Source organism: Haliaeetus albicilla, chromosome 5, assembly GCF_947461875.1.
Source record: "Haliaeetus albicilla chromosome 5, bHalAlb1.1, whole genome shotgun sequence".
In the NCBI taxonomy this organism is placed as follows: domain Eukaryota; kingdom Metazoa; phylum Chordata; class Aves; order Accipitriformes; family Accipitridae; genus Haliaeetus; species Haliaeetus albicilla.
This window is the reverse complement of record NC_091487.1, coordinates 8,898,228-8,916,433: the sequence shown is the minus strand read 5'-3', so window position 1 is coordinate 8,916,433 and position 18,206 is coordinate 8,898,228. Positions and strand designations below refer to the sequence as shown.

At 47.0% G+C, this 18,206-nt stretch overlaps 2 protein-coding genes across 2 annotated transcripts in view; both read right to left on the bottom strand.

The window, feature by feature from the left end:
- Positions 1–2,295: 2,295 nt before the first annotated feature.
- On the bottom strand, positions 2,296–8,048 carry AKAP5 (A-kinase anchoring protein 5). The gene is made up of 2 exons (XM_069783255.1): positions 7,942–8,048; positions 2,296–6,742 (listed from the first exon to the last, which is right to left on the bottom strand). Exon 2 carries the CDS (start codon positions 6,093–6,095, stop codon positions 4,695–4,697), a length of 1,401 nt encoding a protein of 466 aa, XP_069639356.1. The 5' UTR covers positions 6,096–6,742; positions 7,942–8,048; the 3' UTR covers positions 2,296–4,694.
- A 3,559-nt stretch (positions 8,049–11,607) lies between these two features.
- The window catches only part of MTHFD1 (methylenetetrahydrofolate dehydrogenase, cyclohydrolase and formyltetrahydrofolate synthetase 1), a 42,038-nt gene continuing 35,439 nt past the window's right edge, over positions 11,608–18,206 (bottom strand). The window contains exons 26-28 of the mRNA XM_069783254.1: positions 16,945–17,097; positions 12,711–12,819; positions 11,608–12,537 (exon numbers count right to left, since the gene is read on the bottom strand). Coding sequence (XP_069639355.1) covers positions 12,730–12,819; positions 16,945–17,097 — 243 coding nt within the window. The 3' untranslated portion in view covers positions 11,608–12,537; positions 12,711–12,729. The remainder of the gene's footprint in view (positions 12,538–12,710; positions 12,820–16,944; positions 17,098–18,206) is intronic.

The following is an 18,206-nucleotide window of genomic DNA, read 5'->3' as shown; positions in this document are numbered from 1 at the left end:
ATGGCGCTGGAAGGGCAGCACCCGAACCGACACCGGTACCTGCAGAAGGGACCCCGCTGGGGCACCCACCTCGGCGGGGGGGGGTCTCCTCTTCCAGGTTAAAGAGGTTGGAAAGGATGATCTCTGCTGGGTCTGGCTGGAGGACTGATGGGGTGACTGCCAGCCAGCTCTAGCTGCAGATGATACTTTCATCTTAGCAATCTGAATTGCAAAACATGTTTTCCTAATGTCTCCCCCCTCCTTTTGTATCCAGCATGTTTGTCAGTTTTTATGTAACAAAACCTATTTTAAAATGCTGGGTTTGGGTATTTTAGCTGAAATCCACTTACCAGCTAAATGGACTTTCACCACGCTGCAGAAAAAAATCCCATCGCTTAGCACATAAGAACTGCACTCTTCACAATTCTCTGCAAAAAGAAAAAAATGTGAAAGTTGTGCCTGCTAAAAAATGTTAACCTATATGGTTGCTTAAATAGCTGTATAAGAAATAACATCCTCTGATTAGTTTAAAAAAAAAAATCACATTTAATGTAAAGATTTTATCTGGTTGCAAATGAAAGTATTTCATTATTTTAACACCACCCAACAAGAGCTAACAAGAACCCTTTCTCTGGGAAATAAAACTGCCGATGTAAAATAATATTAAAGCAAATTATTTAAATCAATCTGTTCTCTTGGATCATTTCATCATTTTCAGTTACTCATGTTGAAACCCTGTATCTATAAGACAGGCATTATTAGGGCTTCACTGCCCCTAACACATGGGTCCATCAGCAGGGACCAGCTTCCATCCATCCCAAGCACAGAACAGGATTCCCATGTATTTCATGTTTACTCAATTTCTTACATGCATTTGTGGAAAAAAACCCACAAACCAAAAAAACCCCCCCAACTTCTGGATTTTCATTTTTATACATAAGGACACGTATGAAAATGTCCATCATTTATGCAGGGACTGCACCTTTGATTCAAATGCTAGATTCCTGGCTGCTGTAGATTTGGTCCTTTGAAGCGTACAGAGCTGCAGCGACCTTCAGCAGCTGGAGGTCTGGCCCTAAGCAACCTGCGCATTTCTAATGCACTTTTGGTCTCCCAGGGCAGGAAAGAAAACCCAACATTTGTTTGTGCCATCATTGTCTACCAGCAATTTCCACGAGGAACTTTTCAGTGGACACACTTGCTTTCTGCTGCAAAGCAACCACTTCCATAATCGAGAGGGGCAGCAAGCAACGAACTCCTGGATAAGAAGCCAGAAGGCCCAAAAGCAATCTGAATGGGGCTATTAAGAAACCAAGGTGATGTATCATTCCCGTTTATTTCAGCTGTCGGTGAGGAACGCGGTCCTGAAGCCAGGCCACCCTTTGGTGCTCTGGCACAACCACGCCGTCACGTCCTCACAGGTTTCCCGGCCCAGTACTCCTTTGCAATAGTAAATTTATCATTCTTTCTCCAAAAGAATAAATGTTTTATTAATGTTCAACTCTCTAATCGTAATGAAGGAGTAGGGAGTCTTAATTAAGTCATTAGCAGCTGTTACGAGTCTATATTTTGTTCTGTAAACCTGACAGAATAAATAGTATTAATACTATAAAAAATGTATAACTTTTTTCCCATATTTTCTGTATGTTACAAAGTGCCTTGAGAAATTACATGAAAGACGTTATGCAAAAAAAATTATCAGGGTGTGGGGCCCATTTGAGCCACAGCAGAAAGTGCCAAAGCACCGAACTTGCTGCTCCCCCTCCCGAGGTGCCGGCCTCGCCGCAGACCCCATCAGCACCAAACCGTGTGCCTGGAAATAGCAACCCGGAGCCTTGGGAGCAGAAAGTATGAACCAGCAGCTCGCAGGGAAAACCAAACCAACCGCGTGGGATGGGCAAGAGCTGTGCCGCTCCACGCGCAGCGGGCTTTGACCCCGGTCTGTCTGCAGAGCCCCAAACATTTTCCTCTGGTGGTAGAGAGCATCTGATAGGTAATTTAACTGTTGGGGAGCAGGACGGCTTTTCTTAGCCACTGGAGATTTGTGATCTTTCACAAATACCTTATAGCAGCCCCTGGGCAGCCAGGACTCTGCGGTGGAAATGACTGGCTGGCAACAGAAAGGAAATCTTATAAAAAGAGCGCAGGAGGAGCAAGCCTCCAAAGAATTCAGGTCTGCTACCACCTTTAGGATCTCTTTCTGCTCACTGTATGGCTGCCTAAGAAAGCTGGACACAACAGAGCCCCACTGTGAGTTTATCCTTTCATGTATAAAATCTCTCCATAGCTGCCCACTCAATCACAAGGCAAGAAAACAACAGGTACATTCAACTTTAATGAAATAATCATCAGTTATATGTACAGCTATAACAGAGGGAAAACCAGCTACAGAAAGGATGCAAACACAACCCTGGACGTGGAGCAACAGTCGCAGGGGCCGGGCCGGACCAAAGCATTTCTACCATGTTTCTCCTCTTTTGAAGATGTGTTTTGCCTAAAAGGCAATACTGAAATACAGGAAAACCTCCCGAAACTGCCTAGCAGGCTGACAGAAGATGACAGCCTGGCCCCACGGGGTCATTCTGTGTTTCTTTACCAGAGCCCCGACATCCTCCTCCGCTGCTGACACCAGTGGGGCCCCGCAGAGATGCTGCGGCCCTTTGCTCAGCGCTGACGTGCCACGGTGCCCGGTGGAATCCCATAAGCAACCTCCAGCATCAGTATGGCTCTTCTCCGGGTGCTGCAGCAGCAGCAGCTCCCGAGGTACATATAAAAGTCCTTAAAAAGTCCCTCTCAAAACGATGGCAAAATACCTGGAAGGACCAGTATGAAGTACAAAGCCATTAAAATTGTACACGCTGAATTACTGATACCTGATAACTTATTAATTAAACTCACTGAAAAAGAAGACGCTTTTTTTTTTAACATCCTCTGATTTTTCTTAAGTTTTACTTGCACAGAAACAAGCTGTGGCACTCACTGCTCACAGTCCTCTCGTAACAACGGAGATGCTTTATCAAAGTTTAAAACGTGGTTGCGCACCAGGTACTAGGAAAGTTTACAGCCCTTGTATTTTAACAGGAATCCAAATTCTATGCTGGGAAGGAAAATCTCAGCACACTGCCTATGGTCAGTAAGCAACTGCCAAGCAAGGCTGCTATTTCTGTATCGGCTGAGAAATACGCAGGAGAATTTTCTCAGAAGAACAGGCTGACTTGCCTGCAGCTGTAAGTAAATCCCAGCCACGCAGATGCAATCCCAAATTATTAAAAGGCCCCTTTCTCTTGGAGAGCTGGTAGTTAGAGGCGATGCTCGCACACACATGCTACGCTGGCGTAACCCCCCTCGGAGCAGGGCAGTTCGTGGGTTTTGACGGCGATTGGCCTGTCCAGGCATTTTACGGCCACGTCCCCAGGCCCTCACGTCTAGATTTTTTTCCCTGAGGACTTTGGTAAGATCACTCCGGCATTTCCCTGCATGTTTCCGAGCAAGCTACACGGCGTGCCGGAGCCAGCCAGAGCCCGGCAGCAGCGAGCCGGGCGTAATGCACATTTCCCAAGGGATGCCGGGGCTGCCTGAAGTCAAGGCAGGCTTTGCAGCGAGGGGGGGGCCGTGTGGGACAGGCTGCCGCCAGCACCCAGGGACGCCAGCAGCGCTCAGACCAAATCAAAGCAATTCCAGTGCCGGCAGCACATCGCAGCGACCCAAACTATGTCAACACCGAGGCAATAGTTGACTGCTAACACGCATGCAGCTCACTGCTATTTATATCACATGCCATATATCAAAAATATGCTACATCCGAGGACAGCTTCACCACGACATCGTGACTGGGACGGAGGAAGGTGGAGGAAGGAGAGGGGCTGCCCGCAGCAGCCCGCGCCGCCGATGCTGCTGGGAATTTTGCCCCTTGAGCTTAATAGTGCGAGAACGGCCCCCCCCCCCCGCCCCCGGCAAACGAAGCGCTGTCGTTTTCTTGGCATTCGTGCGGCCCGGGGTCAGCGAGGCGAGCGGCTGATGCTGTGCTTTAACGTGTCTGGAAATGCACAGGCTGCTTGTGACAGGGGAAGAGGCCAAATGAAAAACGCCGCTCGCTGCAACCATCCAGCTTCACGCGATGCGACAGCAGGGGTGACCACGGTTTCTGGCATCTGTATGTAGCGAGTACCTGTTTGCAATACTAAATACCGGCCTGAGCCTGTTCGGCATTGACATCTTCACGTTAACATTGCAGTCACTTCACCCTCCCTTGTCTCCGCCGAACCCCAAGGCAAACCTCCAGCCGCAGCCGACGTGCCCCGAATCCAGCCCAGCAGTGGGTCGGGCACTCACCGCCCCTCGGGACCTTTCGCTAAACCCACGGTACACACAGATCTACAGCACGAAGAGCCGGGAAACCCGGCGTGGGTGACGGCAGAAACGTGGCCTTGACGTACAGATGCCAATAAATGAAAACACGGTCGCTGCAACGCCTTCATTTTTCCGCAGCTGCGGTCGACGGCACCGTCTGAAGCCCCAGCCCCAGGGGACACGCTGTACGTAGCGGGGTCTGCCCCACGTCCCAGGATCCGTTTCACATAAACACACAACTGAACGGGCATGCAGAATTAACTACACCTCGGCCCTGGGAGCCCTTCGAGCTCTCCACACACCCCCCAGGCCAAACGGAGCATTAAATCACTCCCTGTACTCTTATTTCGGGGGCATCGCTGCCATCACAGAAAACTGTTGTGTTTATTCTGTTCCAGGGCCATTTCGTTGACCAGCTGCTCTATGGACGACTGAATGGCCGCCTTCACGAGGGAAGACGCGGTTTCTATGAGGAGCAATTCGTACTGCTCCCCAGTTCTGTGCCCCTGGTCGCCCGGACCCTTCTCCTCTGCCTGGGGACCGCCGCCAGCCTCGGAGCCCTCTTTTTTACCAAAATCAAAGCTCCCGCTTGATTTTTTACTCCCTCTTTGCTTATTTCGGTGCAAAACCGGGGACGGCTCGTAGGCCTGGTCAGAGTCGGTGTTGTCAGAGTCCTCAGCTTCGGTGACGGTGATGACGATGCTGACGCCAGCGCCCACGGGTGCTTCTAATGTCACCTGGTGGCTGGAGCAGCCCTGCACGCTCGCTGCATCATCTTTAAACGCCGACTGACTGAAATCCTTTACAGCCTCTTCGGCTTTGAGCTCCTCAGGAAGATTTATGCTCTTTTCTGATTCATCCCCTTCAGGCAGCTCTTGGCAGGTATTAGGGATTTCCTGCAGCTCAGTGGTTTCAGGGGAGCTGTCGGGTTGATCCTTGGAAACGGGCGCTTCGGGAGCAACCTCCCCGCCTTCCACATGGACTGTGGTTTGGGGTAGGCTCCCCTCCTGCAGTTTTTCCTGGGCTGTTTCATTAACTGTCTCTGAATCGGTTATCTCCGACTGAGCGGTGTGCTCCGCATGTTCCTCTGCATCAGGTGTGGGCTCTGTCAAGGGCTCACTCTTCCCAACAGAGCTGGCGCATTCCTTCGCCGTATCCTGGTCCTCCTCCGCAGAGGCTGGGGGGCTGAAGGATTCGGACTTGTCCGTCGGGGCCAAATCCTCCGGCTCTTCAATAGCTTTATTCAAAATGCCCATCACTTCGTTTGCTTGAACACTGTCCTCCGACTCCTCCACCGCTTCAGAGGGGCTGGGTTTTTTCTTGCCTCTGGAGAACCGTACACAGGGCATCTTCACCCCAGAGCTCGCCCGTTTCTTCGGGAAGCCTTGCGCACAGCCATCCTCAGCATCCATCTCCAGCTGCACTTGGGAATCGGAGGGCACCTTCTTCCGCGAGGAGGATTTCTGCCTTCTCCGAGGTCTTGCGAGGTTTTTGATGGCTGCCCAGGCTCCTTTGGAGGATCGGGATTGAGTAGGAACTTTCACCTCCCCTTGGTCAGCGCTGATGCATTGGCTTTTCTCCTCTGAGGCTCCTTCGCACGCATCCTTCTCGGTCAGCCCCTTATTACAGGACTTCTTCCGCTTCTTAAAACAGAGCATGGAGGGTTTTTCTGCCTGTTCCTCCGAGGGGGAGCACGCTGCCCCTGTGCTGTGAGTCTCTGACTCTCTTGGGCTCTCCATTTGAATTTCCTTAGCTGCCTTCACCATATCCACTCCTCTCCTTCGTTTGTGTTATATTACCGATTTTCTGGATTAATGCATCAGACGCAAGAACTGCAGAGATGCTCAAAGTGCATTTTTTCCTCAAATTGTTTTCAAAATAACGTTTAGTTGCTTTTTAATGAGCGGATGTGGCAGTGAAGAGAAGTCCTGCTGAAGCTATCGCATCTGCTTTACAACTCCCACTTCGTCTCGTTACTCACTTGATCACCTCTCCCAGGAATCCCGGGTAGACACGCAGTTGAACAGGCTTCTTGGTTTACTGGCCAGAGTCACTCTCACCTCCAGAACAACCCACTTCAAGTTGCGCTCGGTCTAACAGCACGACTATTTAATTGCCAGTCTGACATTACTTTTTTTTTTTCCCCCAAAGGATGACAAATCAAGCCAAGGGTTAACAATTTTTATTCACCCCACGGACCTGGAAAGAACTTGTACTTTCTGAGCTATCTGCAATTCCACAGGGAGCTTGATTGAAGCACCAGTAAAACCAGCAGCAGCCAGTGGTTGTTTTCTGCCCCCCAGTGACAAGGTCAGATGCTGCTTTGTCTCGCCTTTGCTTTCTGCTTCAGTTCACCTCGCAGGTTATGTGAGGTTTGCTGCGAAGCATGGCCGATGCTTCTTCCATCTTTTACCTGTAACACAACAAACAAATGATAAGACATGTAAAGCATTTTTTTTTCAAAAAAAAAGTATTAAGAAGTTTTTTAAAAAAAATATTTCATTTTAGGAGGCAGACTGGGGCTAGAAAAGCAGTTCTACCTCTGGGTGCACCATAGCAGTTTTTTCCACTAATTAGCATCAGTATCCAAAGGCAAAATGAGGCCACCAAGATGTCAACCCAGTGATGTTTTGCTACTCTGTGTGGTAAAAGGGGACTTTTTTTTTTAACTGCCCATAATATGGCAAATACATATTACACATGCACACGCATACATTTTCTTCTCCTACGGTTAGCTAAATCTTTTCCCCGCTGCTCCATATGCACTCATAGTTCCAGCTAGGGAAATTACACCCTGAGACAGCAGATATTTTTATCTTTAATGCACCATATGACAATATGCAAAAACACAGAATACAAAAAGGAGCCTTGTGGAATACAAAAGCGAAATCACATGGCAAGGAGGGAGCTTATTTATACTACGTGCATGCCTTCCATGGCAACCTCAATTAACACCGCGTGTGTTCATCAAATATATGATACTGTAAGGTATATGTCACCCTTTAAAAAAAAAAAAAAAAAAGGCACTGCCTCAAAACACCATCAGAACATTTTTGGATATAAAGACGCAAAACCGCGTTACTGTAAACAGAGCAACTTCTCCGGGACCGGCTCGGTGACTTCGGGCAATTCTTTACACAGTATTTTGGACTCTGCTTTTAAGTAGCAAGATGATTAAAACGGGGGCTCTGGCGGGGCGCGCTCCCCCGCGGAGCAGATTTGGTGTTTCGTTTGGGTTTGGTTTTTTTTTTAATTATTATTTTTTAAATTTTTTTTTTTTTTTCCAGGGGAAAATGAGCTAAGCTGACAGAGGCGCGTGTGGGAGACACAAGCCCGCCGCTGCCGGTGCCCCGAGCGGAGCCCGCAGCCCGGCTCCGCCGCAGCCCCCGCCGCCCGGCAAGTTTGGGGGGGTCGCGGGTGCCGCCAGCACCGCCGCTCCCAGCCCCCCAGCCCCGTTCCCCCCGCTCCCGGCCAAGCGGGACCCCCCGACAGCCGAACCCCTCCGAGGGGATGAGGATGGGGGGGTGCCCCCCCAGGGCCGCAGAGGCCGAGCCAGGAACCCCACGCGTGTCGCCTCCCCCCCCCCAGGCGGTGCCCGCCCCGCGCCCTCACCTGCCGCCCGGCTCCGCGCCCCTCCGCGCCGCTCCGCGCCGCTGCGCTGCCGCCGCCTCCCGCCGCAGCCGCGCCCCCCCCCGGGCCGGCGGGGAGGGCGCTGCCGGCAGCCCCCCGCCCCCCGCCGAGGCGGCCCGACGCCGCCGCCGCCGCCAGCCCCCCGGCCCGCCCCCCGCCCCGGCACCGGGGCGGCTCTTGCGGGCGCCTGCCCGCCGCCGCCGGAGAGAGCGGGGGGGGGGGGGGGGGTCTGGGACCCCGGCCCAGCACCCCTCCGCTCCTCCCGCGGGAAAGCGTCTCTCCCTGTTCGCAGGTCAGCACCCCTTTCTTTTTGCAAGGTAGCACCCCTCCCTCTTAGGGGATAGCGCCCCGCTCTTCTTGCCGGGCGGCACCCCGCTTTGCAAGGCAGCCCCCCTCTTTGTAAGCCAGGATCCCTCTTTGCAGGGCAGCCCCCCTCTTTGCAAGGCAGCCCCCCTTTTTGCAAGGCAGGATCCCTCTTTGCAGGGCAGCCCCCCTCTTTGCAAGGCAGCACCCCTCTTTGTAAGCCAGGATCCCTCTTTGCAGGGCAGCCCCCCTCTTTGCAAGGCAGCACCCCTCTTTGTAAGCCAGGATCCCTCTTTGCAGGGCAGCACCCCTCTTTGCAAGGCAGGATCCCTCTTTGCAGGGCAGCACCCCTCTTTGCAAGGCAGCCCCCCTTTTTGCAAGGCAGGATCCCTCTTTGCAGGGCAGCCCCCCTCTTTGCAAGGCAGCACCCCTCTTTGTAAGCCAGGATCCCTCTTTGCAGGGCAGCACCCCTCTTTGCAAGGCAGGATCCCTCTTTGCAGGGCAGCACCCCTCTTTGCAAGGCAGGATGCCTCTCCCTCTTGCAGAGTCACCTTTCTTCCCCTCGCAGGTCGTGCACAGCAGCAGCAGATGCGCAAACCCCAAACTACGCTCAAGGCAAAGGTCTTCCTAGGGACTGAGCTGCCGTTTTCAGTTTGGATCCCAACGGCAGCAAGATGCGCTGTACGCGTCCCCCGAGGAAGGGACCACTGGCATTTGGGGATCCGGCGTTTGCCTGGCTGTGTGGGAAGGAAGGGGGTCTCGCTCTCGGCAGCTGTTTTGTTTTGTCCCACCTGAAACCTTTGCAGTTTTAAGCACACACTGTTTGGGCTGCTGCAGGAGCTACACCTTCAGAGGCAGTGGCAAGGACAGCCAGTTCCTGGGTTTGAACTAATCCTTGCCCAAAATGCCAGAGAAAGCACCTCTTTCCTATTAGACTTTTTTCTCCAAAGCAGCTGAGATCTGACTTAAGAAAAATTGCATCTCCAGCTGTTATGATTGACGGGAGGGCCTCTGGAAAAAGGACTACCAAGTGGAGCTCATGAACTACATGAAACCATAGTTCGAGATACCCGAATGTCCCCATTCATCTCCCCGGGGAGCTGACTGACACCCACAAACGTTGTAAGGACCTCAACTACTTCACAGCATGTTTGCACAGAAGAAACCTGGCTAAGCAGCACACTTTGAACCTGCAAGTGGCTTCCAGCGTAGGCCAGCCTTAGAAAAATACACATGGTCTCCGCCCTCCTTAGCGTCTTCATAGAAAAAAGGTACAAAATGGGTGTGTTGGGCTGAAACGTCAGCCAGTAGGGCTGAAATGTGGATCAAACAATGACAAGGAATTGCCTTTTTAAAAGCTCCCCTATGAGCTGTGTTTGCTCGCATTCACTCAGGGTAATAATCTTCATTTGGAAACAGCTTCTCTCCCCCCAGGGTGGGCAGTGGGTTCTAATTATGATCCACTTCTGCGTTAAAGCCAAACAAGGCCCCTCACCGTGAGGAGGTTTTCCCTCGTTGCAGTCGGAGGCAGGAGGGAGGAAAGCAGGCAGCGGTACCGAGGATGGCTGACGTGAGGATGGCTAATGTGCGTGCGCTGCTGTGAATCGCATTTGGAGACACCTCACGTGGAATTCAATTATTCCTGCTGCTCCGGGGGAAGATGGTAGCACGAAAGGCTATGGTGCAAGGGAAGTAAATAACAGAGTCTGCAGCAAGCAGAGGATCTGGTCAGAAGATGGATAAACTTGAAAGATCCTGGCCCAGCTGCAGGCTCTGGTTTTCCTTCTGGGCCCACACTGAAGTGCTGGTGATGTGCAGCAAGCTAGCCAAGCAACACCTTCTCCTTTTTTTTTTTTGGTCCCTATCACTAGTCAAAAAAAACCTCCCCAAACCCCCCAAAACCTGTGTTATTTCTTACATGACATGATGCAGGACTCTCATTACAGCACAGCTGGGGGAACGGATGGCCATAACACCAGTTAAGGGCTCTGGACCCACAAATAACCCACAGAGAACAAATTTGTACATAATTAGTTTTTTCTTTAGGCAACAGGAAGAGAAGACAACCTTCCAATATTTAGTTAGAAGAAATTAAGCGTCCCTTGTGTTCTATTTGTTAGGGCAAGAACTAGCTGGCATACTTGGTGGCAAAGGCAAGAGTTAAAAAAACCCCAATCTATTTATGTATCAGTCCTGCAAGACCTAGAGTAGGGATGCTGGAGAACTCACATTCCAATAGGTTCAAAGTGCAGGCTAGAAAAGCATTCCCCACTAGCCTCTAGAGACGCTTGGGGCTATTTTTTGGCCCTTGCCCTTTGTTGCCACCAGTCCCACCGTGGGTAGCAAACCCTTGAACAGCTGCGTGCCTGAACTGCTTCTTTGCCTCACTGCAGGAGGTGGACTAGCAACCTCTTGAACCATCTCTCTCAATCACGTCTATGATCTCATGCTAAACTAAAAGGAGGCTAATCTTAGCATAAATTTACACTTATCCCATCTTTCATAAGCATAAAATGAAGGTGGAACGCAGAGCGCTTGCAGGAAAGCAGTGTAGCAGGGAAGATTAAATGTAGGAACTGACAGCAGACTTGGCAGCATCAGCTCTGGCAACCTGCTTCAAGGGAAGGCTTGGCCGAGGTGCCGCAGGTGCAGAGGCACTGTCAGCCCGGCACGGGGTCTGGGGCAGCGGCTGGGGAACACCCCTTCGGACCTCCTGCAAGTGGCCTGTGTGTGCTCTGGCAAACCTGGCTGCCAATAATGCCTCAGCTGAATACCATCGAAAAGAAAATTTTAGGAGGCTGTGAATGCATCTCAAATGCTTTTACGATGGTTTAAGCTGTTCCGTCTGCTTCTGTGACAACCGGGTAATTTTTATATAATTATTCTCCCCTCCTGAATAACTTGAGAGATATAGATCTCTCTCTCTACACCCCCCCCCCCGCCATATATATACACAGTATCTGTGTACTACAGATGAGCCCTTACATTGGTGCACACCTACATCCCGATTCTCCCAGTTCTCACCAAAATTGGAATGTTTTTAGATTCAGTTCTGATGCAAGCAGATGGGCCTTGCAAGTCTTAGTTCAGATCTTTTGCAGTCAACTGCAAGTATCTCTCACTCATGGAATAATTCAGGTAGTTTATTTTCTATAGATGACACACATCATCTAGGAAAGAAAACAAGATTAAACGCGCACACACACAGTGGTGCATTGCAGGCAACTTATTACTGCAATAATCACTCCTACTTGTCAATACAAGGACTGCTGCTGTGTACAGTTAATCACAGAAATAAGTTCTACTTCAGTAATCTCAGTGCATACATTAAAATCCAAAAAGCACTTAAGTATTTACCAGTTTTACTTGTATTAGTTAAAAAATTGGCAGCAACAATACTTCTATGTTACAAAGTGATTTTTAGCCTGCTGACAAAACCTGCTACAAGTGACTTCATCACTACTCGCGTTGTCTCTGTTCACCAGTTAGCTACCTTAGGAAACGAGGCTCGTCAACAGTGTAACTGTACTTATTGTTGAGCATAAAACAGTTCAAAAGACACATTTGGTAGAAGCTACAGATATGGGCCAAAGATCCAGTCCCTACAGATCTGATATCCAGAAGTTCAGTTTCCATGAACAGTAGAGTACGGTAGTCACAGCTAGGCTTTCTAAAAGGGAAATTTGACGTGGCTCAGGTGCCTGCAGGAAAAATTCACAGCAGAAGCCAGGGTAAGCACTTCTGGAGAGAGATGAGAAGCAAAGGAGTTTCCTCCTTGCTCCCTCTTTTAAATTACATTGATGCAGTTTCAGAGCACAGCGGTTTCTCCCATAGTGCGAGAAGTGGAATACAGAATTCAGTATGGCAAATAGGAATAAGTAGTGTACAAGACTTTCAAAGATAATATATGCTACAAAAACCCTATGGTTAAGACAATTAAGTCCCAAGACTGTTTCAAACAGCTCCAGCTTTAGGATTTTTAATTATTAAAATCACATCACTGAATTAAAAGAGGTCACTAAACCCACTGCATTCTGCTTCAGCTACAGTTACGAAGTAGGAGGTTTGTAGAGGAAATATGCTTTAGACGCTTAGTGTCAACTAGCTTAGAACACAGCAGTTTAAAAATTATTACAGATTAAAAGTGGTTGATTCTTTAGCACTCCTTCTTCCAGTCACTTCTTGCACTATATTCTCAGTCATATCTTGTTTTGACTTAAAAAAAAACCAGGCCATAGTTCCGTTTACATGACTCATCAGGTGTTCTTCTGGGAGCTAAAAAGAAAAATAAATTTAATTACTATTATGTAGTACTGCAGGCAACTTTCAGGCTGAATTATAATCAAATGTCATTTGGAAACATATGGCATAATATGAGATTGGCTTAACTCCATTATCTCAAGATGAGAAAAAGCCCAAATACTGAAAGCCTTCAAGAAGGCACCTACCTTTGGTTAATAATTCCTTTCAAAAGAGCCCATTTACTTCTCCTGACACTGGGTCCAAGTCTATATCATAGAAACAGGGTCTTGTAGGAAGTCCTGGCATAGTGGTCATCTGGACAACAAAAGATAAAACGTTAAAGTGGAAGCAGCATAGTTTTGTGCAGAAGATAGAATACTAAATCACTGCTGAAGACTATGATGGCAACAGCCGATGCAGCTCCTTGCACACATACACACTAGTTGGATGACAGTCAGATACCGTTTTGAAGCATACTGTGAGAACCAGGAACTCCTGTCTCAGTAGACAGGTCTAGGTTTTTTGTTTTTCACAATGAGGATTTAGTTTGGCTTCTACCTCTGCCAGTGACTGAGCCCAAGATTTGGCAAAGTACTTAGATATCCAGCTGACCAGTTAACTGTTAGAGGAGTGTTCATGGACTTTGCTGTGGTGAGACAATAATTACTTGTGGCAGTTTCCTGGTTATTAAAATGAGGATACATGTTTTAATAGAACTTTGCCAACTCTAAAGTCTCAGCTGATTACAATTCTTTAAGAGTCTAGAACTAGAAGTGTTAAATAATTAGGAATAATTATTGTTGAGAAGAGAGTTCAATATTATTTTTTTTTTAACTGAGATAAAGCTTCAATAGAGATGAAGAGGTCAGTTCTCCTGACTGGAATATTTCTGAGGCATTCAAGTCAGAAGGGCTGTGCAGTGGCAGAACTGAAGCTAGCAAAACAGCTGCCAGCACTACACCTGCCTCAGGCCAGTCCTCTCCGGTCGTCCCACGGCCGAGTACCCAGCTTCAGAGCCGCAGAATGCAAGGCCAGCAGGGACTACAGTTGGCCTGATTTACTAATGCAGACAACAGGATTTCCCCTTTCCTAACTCAGCATTTAGCCCAGCAGCATGTGTAGGATAACATGGATGCTTTACAAAGGTGGGCAACTCGTGACCATGCTTGGTAGTTTGTGCCAGTGGTCATTCACCCCTTTAATAAAAAATTCAAGGTCTCATTTTCTATCTGCATCACTCAGCCTCAGCTTTCACGATCAGTATTGTTATGCCTGTCTCCATTAGACTAAAGATCTCTTTGGCAACCTGGTATTTTCTCCCTGAGCAAGTATTTTGCACACTAATCAAACTACCTCCCAATCTTCCTTTTGATAATAAGCTAAGCAGCAAGGAGGCAAAGCTGTATTGGTTAGGTGTTTTCTGCAGTTCTCAAAACTGTTTGGGAAGCTTTTGGAGTCCCACTCCATTTTCCTAAGCCGTTTGCAAGTGCTAACACCAGTCCCATATGTAACATATCACTGCAGGTCTTGCATGGCTTACGCAGAGGTAAAAATCACTTCCAAGTCTACTCTTTGTAGTGAATCTGGGACTGCACTAGCTTTTTGTCAGAGCTGCTGCTTTCCCAGACAGACAACAGGGGGGCTATGGAGAATACAGGGGCTAGAGAGAAGACCGTCATTCCTTGTCTTTGTGTTTAGTTGTATGAATATTTTGCTCTCAAAGAGCTAAGGTATCAAGAGATCCAAAGTGCCTGGAGGGGTTTTCCTGTTCTCACCATAGTCACTGCCAGTCTCTGGTCAAGCAGAGCAAGAAACTTCCTATTTATTTCTGTATCACTGAAGAATCATAGAGCTTTGCAGATCTCCACCTACAGATTCAGAGGGCCACAGCAGGAGCTGAGACAGTGACATTCAATAGAGTAGGAGGTGTCATATTGCTGAAGATGGGCCTGACTTCACTGTTTCTTGCACTTTCTGTTTTGAAAGGAATGGTCAATTTTCCTCCTTTCCTATCCATAGGGCAACCCACAGTGCCTACTCGGCTATCTGTTACTTAAAGGCAGTATGCTTAAACTCTGAATTTCTATGCAGTACAGGATAATTTCCAACCAGACTACTAATTTTCTGTACAAATGTCCACAATGCTTAATGCCCTCAGTTATTTTCAGAGCTGAAGAAATGAATTTTTCCTCCGTTATCCTCCACCCCTTCAATACCACATGTGCTGAAAAAGAACACAGGGCAATTCCCACTATTTATGTGAAGAATTAGACCACATGGATATCATCACTCCCCTTGCAAGATTTCAAATAAAACCAATACCAACTAAGAATGTATTATTTATTGCACTTGTGGAACTTCCAAAAAAATGCCATTTAGGAACTAAAAAAAGAGCTGAATAAGCAATTTGTTTTCAATTCATCAGCAGCACCAGAAAAGAAACCCAACCAATTTGAGCCCAACGATTTATTTCGCTTTCATTACCTTTCATGCTCAAAGTTAAATCTAGATAATATTTGAAATTATATTTCCTTTAAAACCTCGAAGTATTTCATTAAAGTACAACTGCTTCAACTTTGAGCCAGAAAGGGAAAAACCCAGAACTCAGAAGCTGAGAAAAAATAAAATGTGACATACCTTTGTGATTAACTTCAGATAACAAGAATACGCATGCACCGGTGATTAATTTCACCTCAAATCTCTCATAAAAGCTTCTGCATAGAGCTACATATTTGCTGTATTTTCAGCTCACAGTTCAATGGTGGCTGCCAAAAATTTATTCTGAGGCTAAGACACCTCCTGCTGAATGGGTTTAAAATAGCGATCTGATTCAAAATGCCCTGGATTGCTTCTCAGAAGGACATCCCTTCCCTGGCTTTGTAGACACCACAGAAGAGTGATCTTCATGTCCCTAACCAGAAGACTTACTGTTAATTCTGGCAGAATTAACACCATGATTTACTACATGTCCAAGAAAACATTAGGAATCTGGGAAGGGAGCAGAAGGGAAAGAGTCCAACTTCATAGAAGCTGAAGACATCAGAAAAAGAGCCAAAATGTTAGTTTTAGATGTCTGAAAATATCTTTCTCTTGTGTAGCTCATTAATGCTGTGTACCTTTTCCTTCTCCAGTGCTTATAAAAAAATATAAAATAAATCATTGTTTGGATTAAATCTTGGCTCGCAAAAACTGCCGTTAATAACAGGAACAAGCATGCTATCTTTCATTTTATCCCAAAACACACATTACTCCTTAAAAAGATGGATGAGCCAGACTTTAATCAGGATGTGGTTATTTTATTTGTGTTGGGTGATCTGGAAACCCTTACCTACCTTTTTTTTTTTTTTTTTTTTTTAAGAATTAAAAGATATCCAATATTTGGCTTTATCTAGCATTTGAAGGAAGAAGGGATCCAACTCTTAAATCAGCAAATTTCATCATCTGAGCAATGCACCCCTAATGCTTTTGAAAGCTTATTAAAACAAACATGTTGCCATGAAGACTTCAGAAAAAGGTTCAGGCCCAAAAACCAAGAGAGAGACAGAGCTGCTCACTCCAACTGCTCCATCCCCTAAAATAACCTAACGTAACTTAACATTTGCTCAGAAGAGACTCCTCAGGTAAGATTTCCAGTGGATCCTTTCACCCCAACATTCTTTCTTTGGATGCAAACCTGAACGTTAGCTCATTTTGCAGGTAGCCTCTCTTTCTGCCAAGCAATTAATATCAAAGCTATTCCAGGATCCTGTTTCCATTGTAGCTACTCTCTCTCCTCTCAGCTGATGTTATGCCAATCTTGTCAAAGAACAGAAACTAAAAACTCAAGGGCATAGTGAAATGAATTGTTGGAACTGATGCAGGCTGAATAGCAAACAGATGGTCAGCAAAACCATGAGAACCAAATGGGAGGGGAGACTGATAAATGATTAATAATACAGGTCAGCTTCACTTTGGAGGTGTCTCATCAAAAGTTGTTTGCCTTGTAAGCTTTGGAGGAATTGTCTTGTTCTACCCTGGCCTGCAGGTGTACACAGACTTCACCTGCAATACTGCAAAGTGCTTTCATCAGGAACGCAAAGTCACAATGGCAATTAGGTGGGCCAAGGATTTCTCCCATACTCTCTACCAGACTGCCACTCCCAGAACTGACTAGCTACAGAGCTCACCCTTTCCTCAAAATCCAGGAAGACAGAGATGTGGGGACCTGAGGAGTACACGGGGGGCTTGCTAAGTATTCAAATGGTCAGATGGTCTATTTTAGCTTTCCTGTACCCTGGAGAAAAAACTTTTAAGGGCATCTAATATACTGGACTGTTAAAACACCAACTGTCAATGACAAAGACTCTCCTAATTTAAGATACCTTTTGTAACTGCTTACTGGAATGCACATGAAGTTTTTTTACCTCACCCCACAGCTGAGGGTTTCACTCAATCACATACCGTTCCTACTAGTGGATACAGGAATCCAGCACCAACACTGGCCCGAATGTCTCGGATTGGCAGAATAAAACCCATAGGTGCTCCTTTTTTTTCAGGGTCATGAGACAAGGATAAGTGAGTTTTAGCCATGCAGATTGGCAGGTTTCCAAATCCCTGGGAAAGGCCGTGAAAAGCAAGAGAAAGGGGAGAGAAATAAGTGAAAAATCAGTAACTCTTCCTGTACACAAATGTAATGGCTCTATTCTGCCATTCTCTGCAGATCAGACATTTTATTAGGACATTTCATTCCTCATCAACTGCTTCATACACAGCCTGTCAGATCTGTCGACCATTCTGCATTCCCATTCCTCGTCTCTCAAACTCTCTCCCTGCCCCCCTCTAAGTATTAAAGAAAGAACCACCATGGCCCCCAGCACATCCAACTGAGTAAAAAATTAAAGGTATGGAAGTGTTATATACACAACCTTGATAGCTAACTTACTGTCTACTCTCTTCCCAAAGCATTTATTTAAATAGCTCAGAGCTAAAGTTCTTGTTCAGCTGAGGTCAGCTAATTAGAAATGTTTGATCAATATAATTGCAGGTCGTAAGGAAGTGGCAATTACGTGCCTATGGTATTTTGATGGACTTGTAAAGGAATATACAAGAAACATTAAAAGCTAGAAACTATATATGCCAGTAGTAAATAGACTGCAAAAGCAAAATTATTCAAGCACACTGCAAACAAAGAATGGCTAATTCTCACATTGCTCTTCCCTTCAAAGCTCTTTACAGACCTTCATTAATGCAGAAGCAGGTAAATTCACAAGAATGTCATGCTTGAGAAGAGTAAAAGCAACACAACCAGAAAGCATCTAATTCAACAACCAGGTGTCAGGTTCAAAACTTATAAAAGTACATGTTTTTTCCACAAGAAGTATTGTATCACCTGTGGAACTCTTTCCCCAACATAATTGTGACTGGCAAAAATCCATATGGGTTCAAAAACTGATTATACAACTCAGTGGAACAAGATAAAAAAAAAACAAAACAAAACAACAAAAACAGAGACTATTTAGCACCAATGTGACCACTTGTAGTTCCCCAATTCCCAAACTGCTGAAGGATTGGAGAGTACCGTAGAGAAAGATCACTGAATCCTCCTGGCCTTCTCTCCCCACACACTATCACATGTGCTACTGGGCCAGATGAGTTCTGTCTTCTCCACTAGAAGCCAGGGCCAGTTTCTCCCTCCCCATACCACCTCCTCTTCCTCCTCTGCC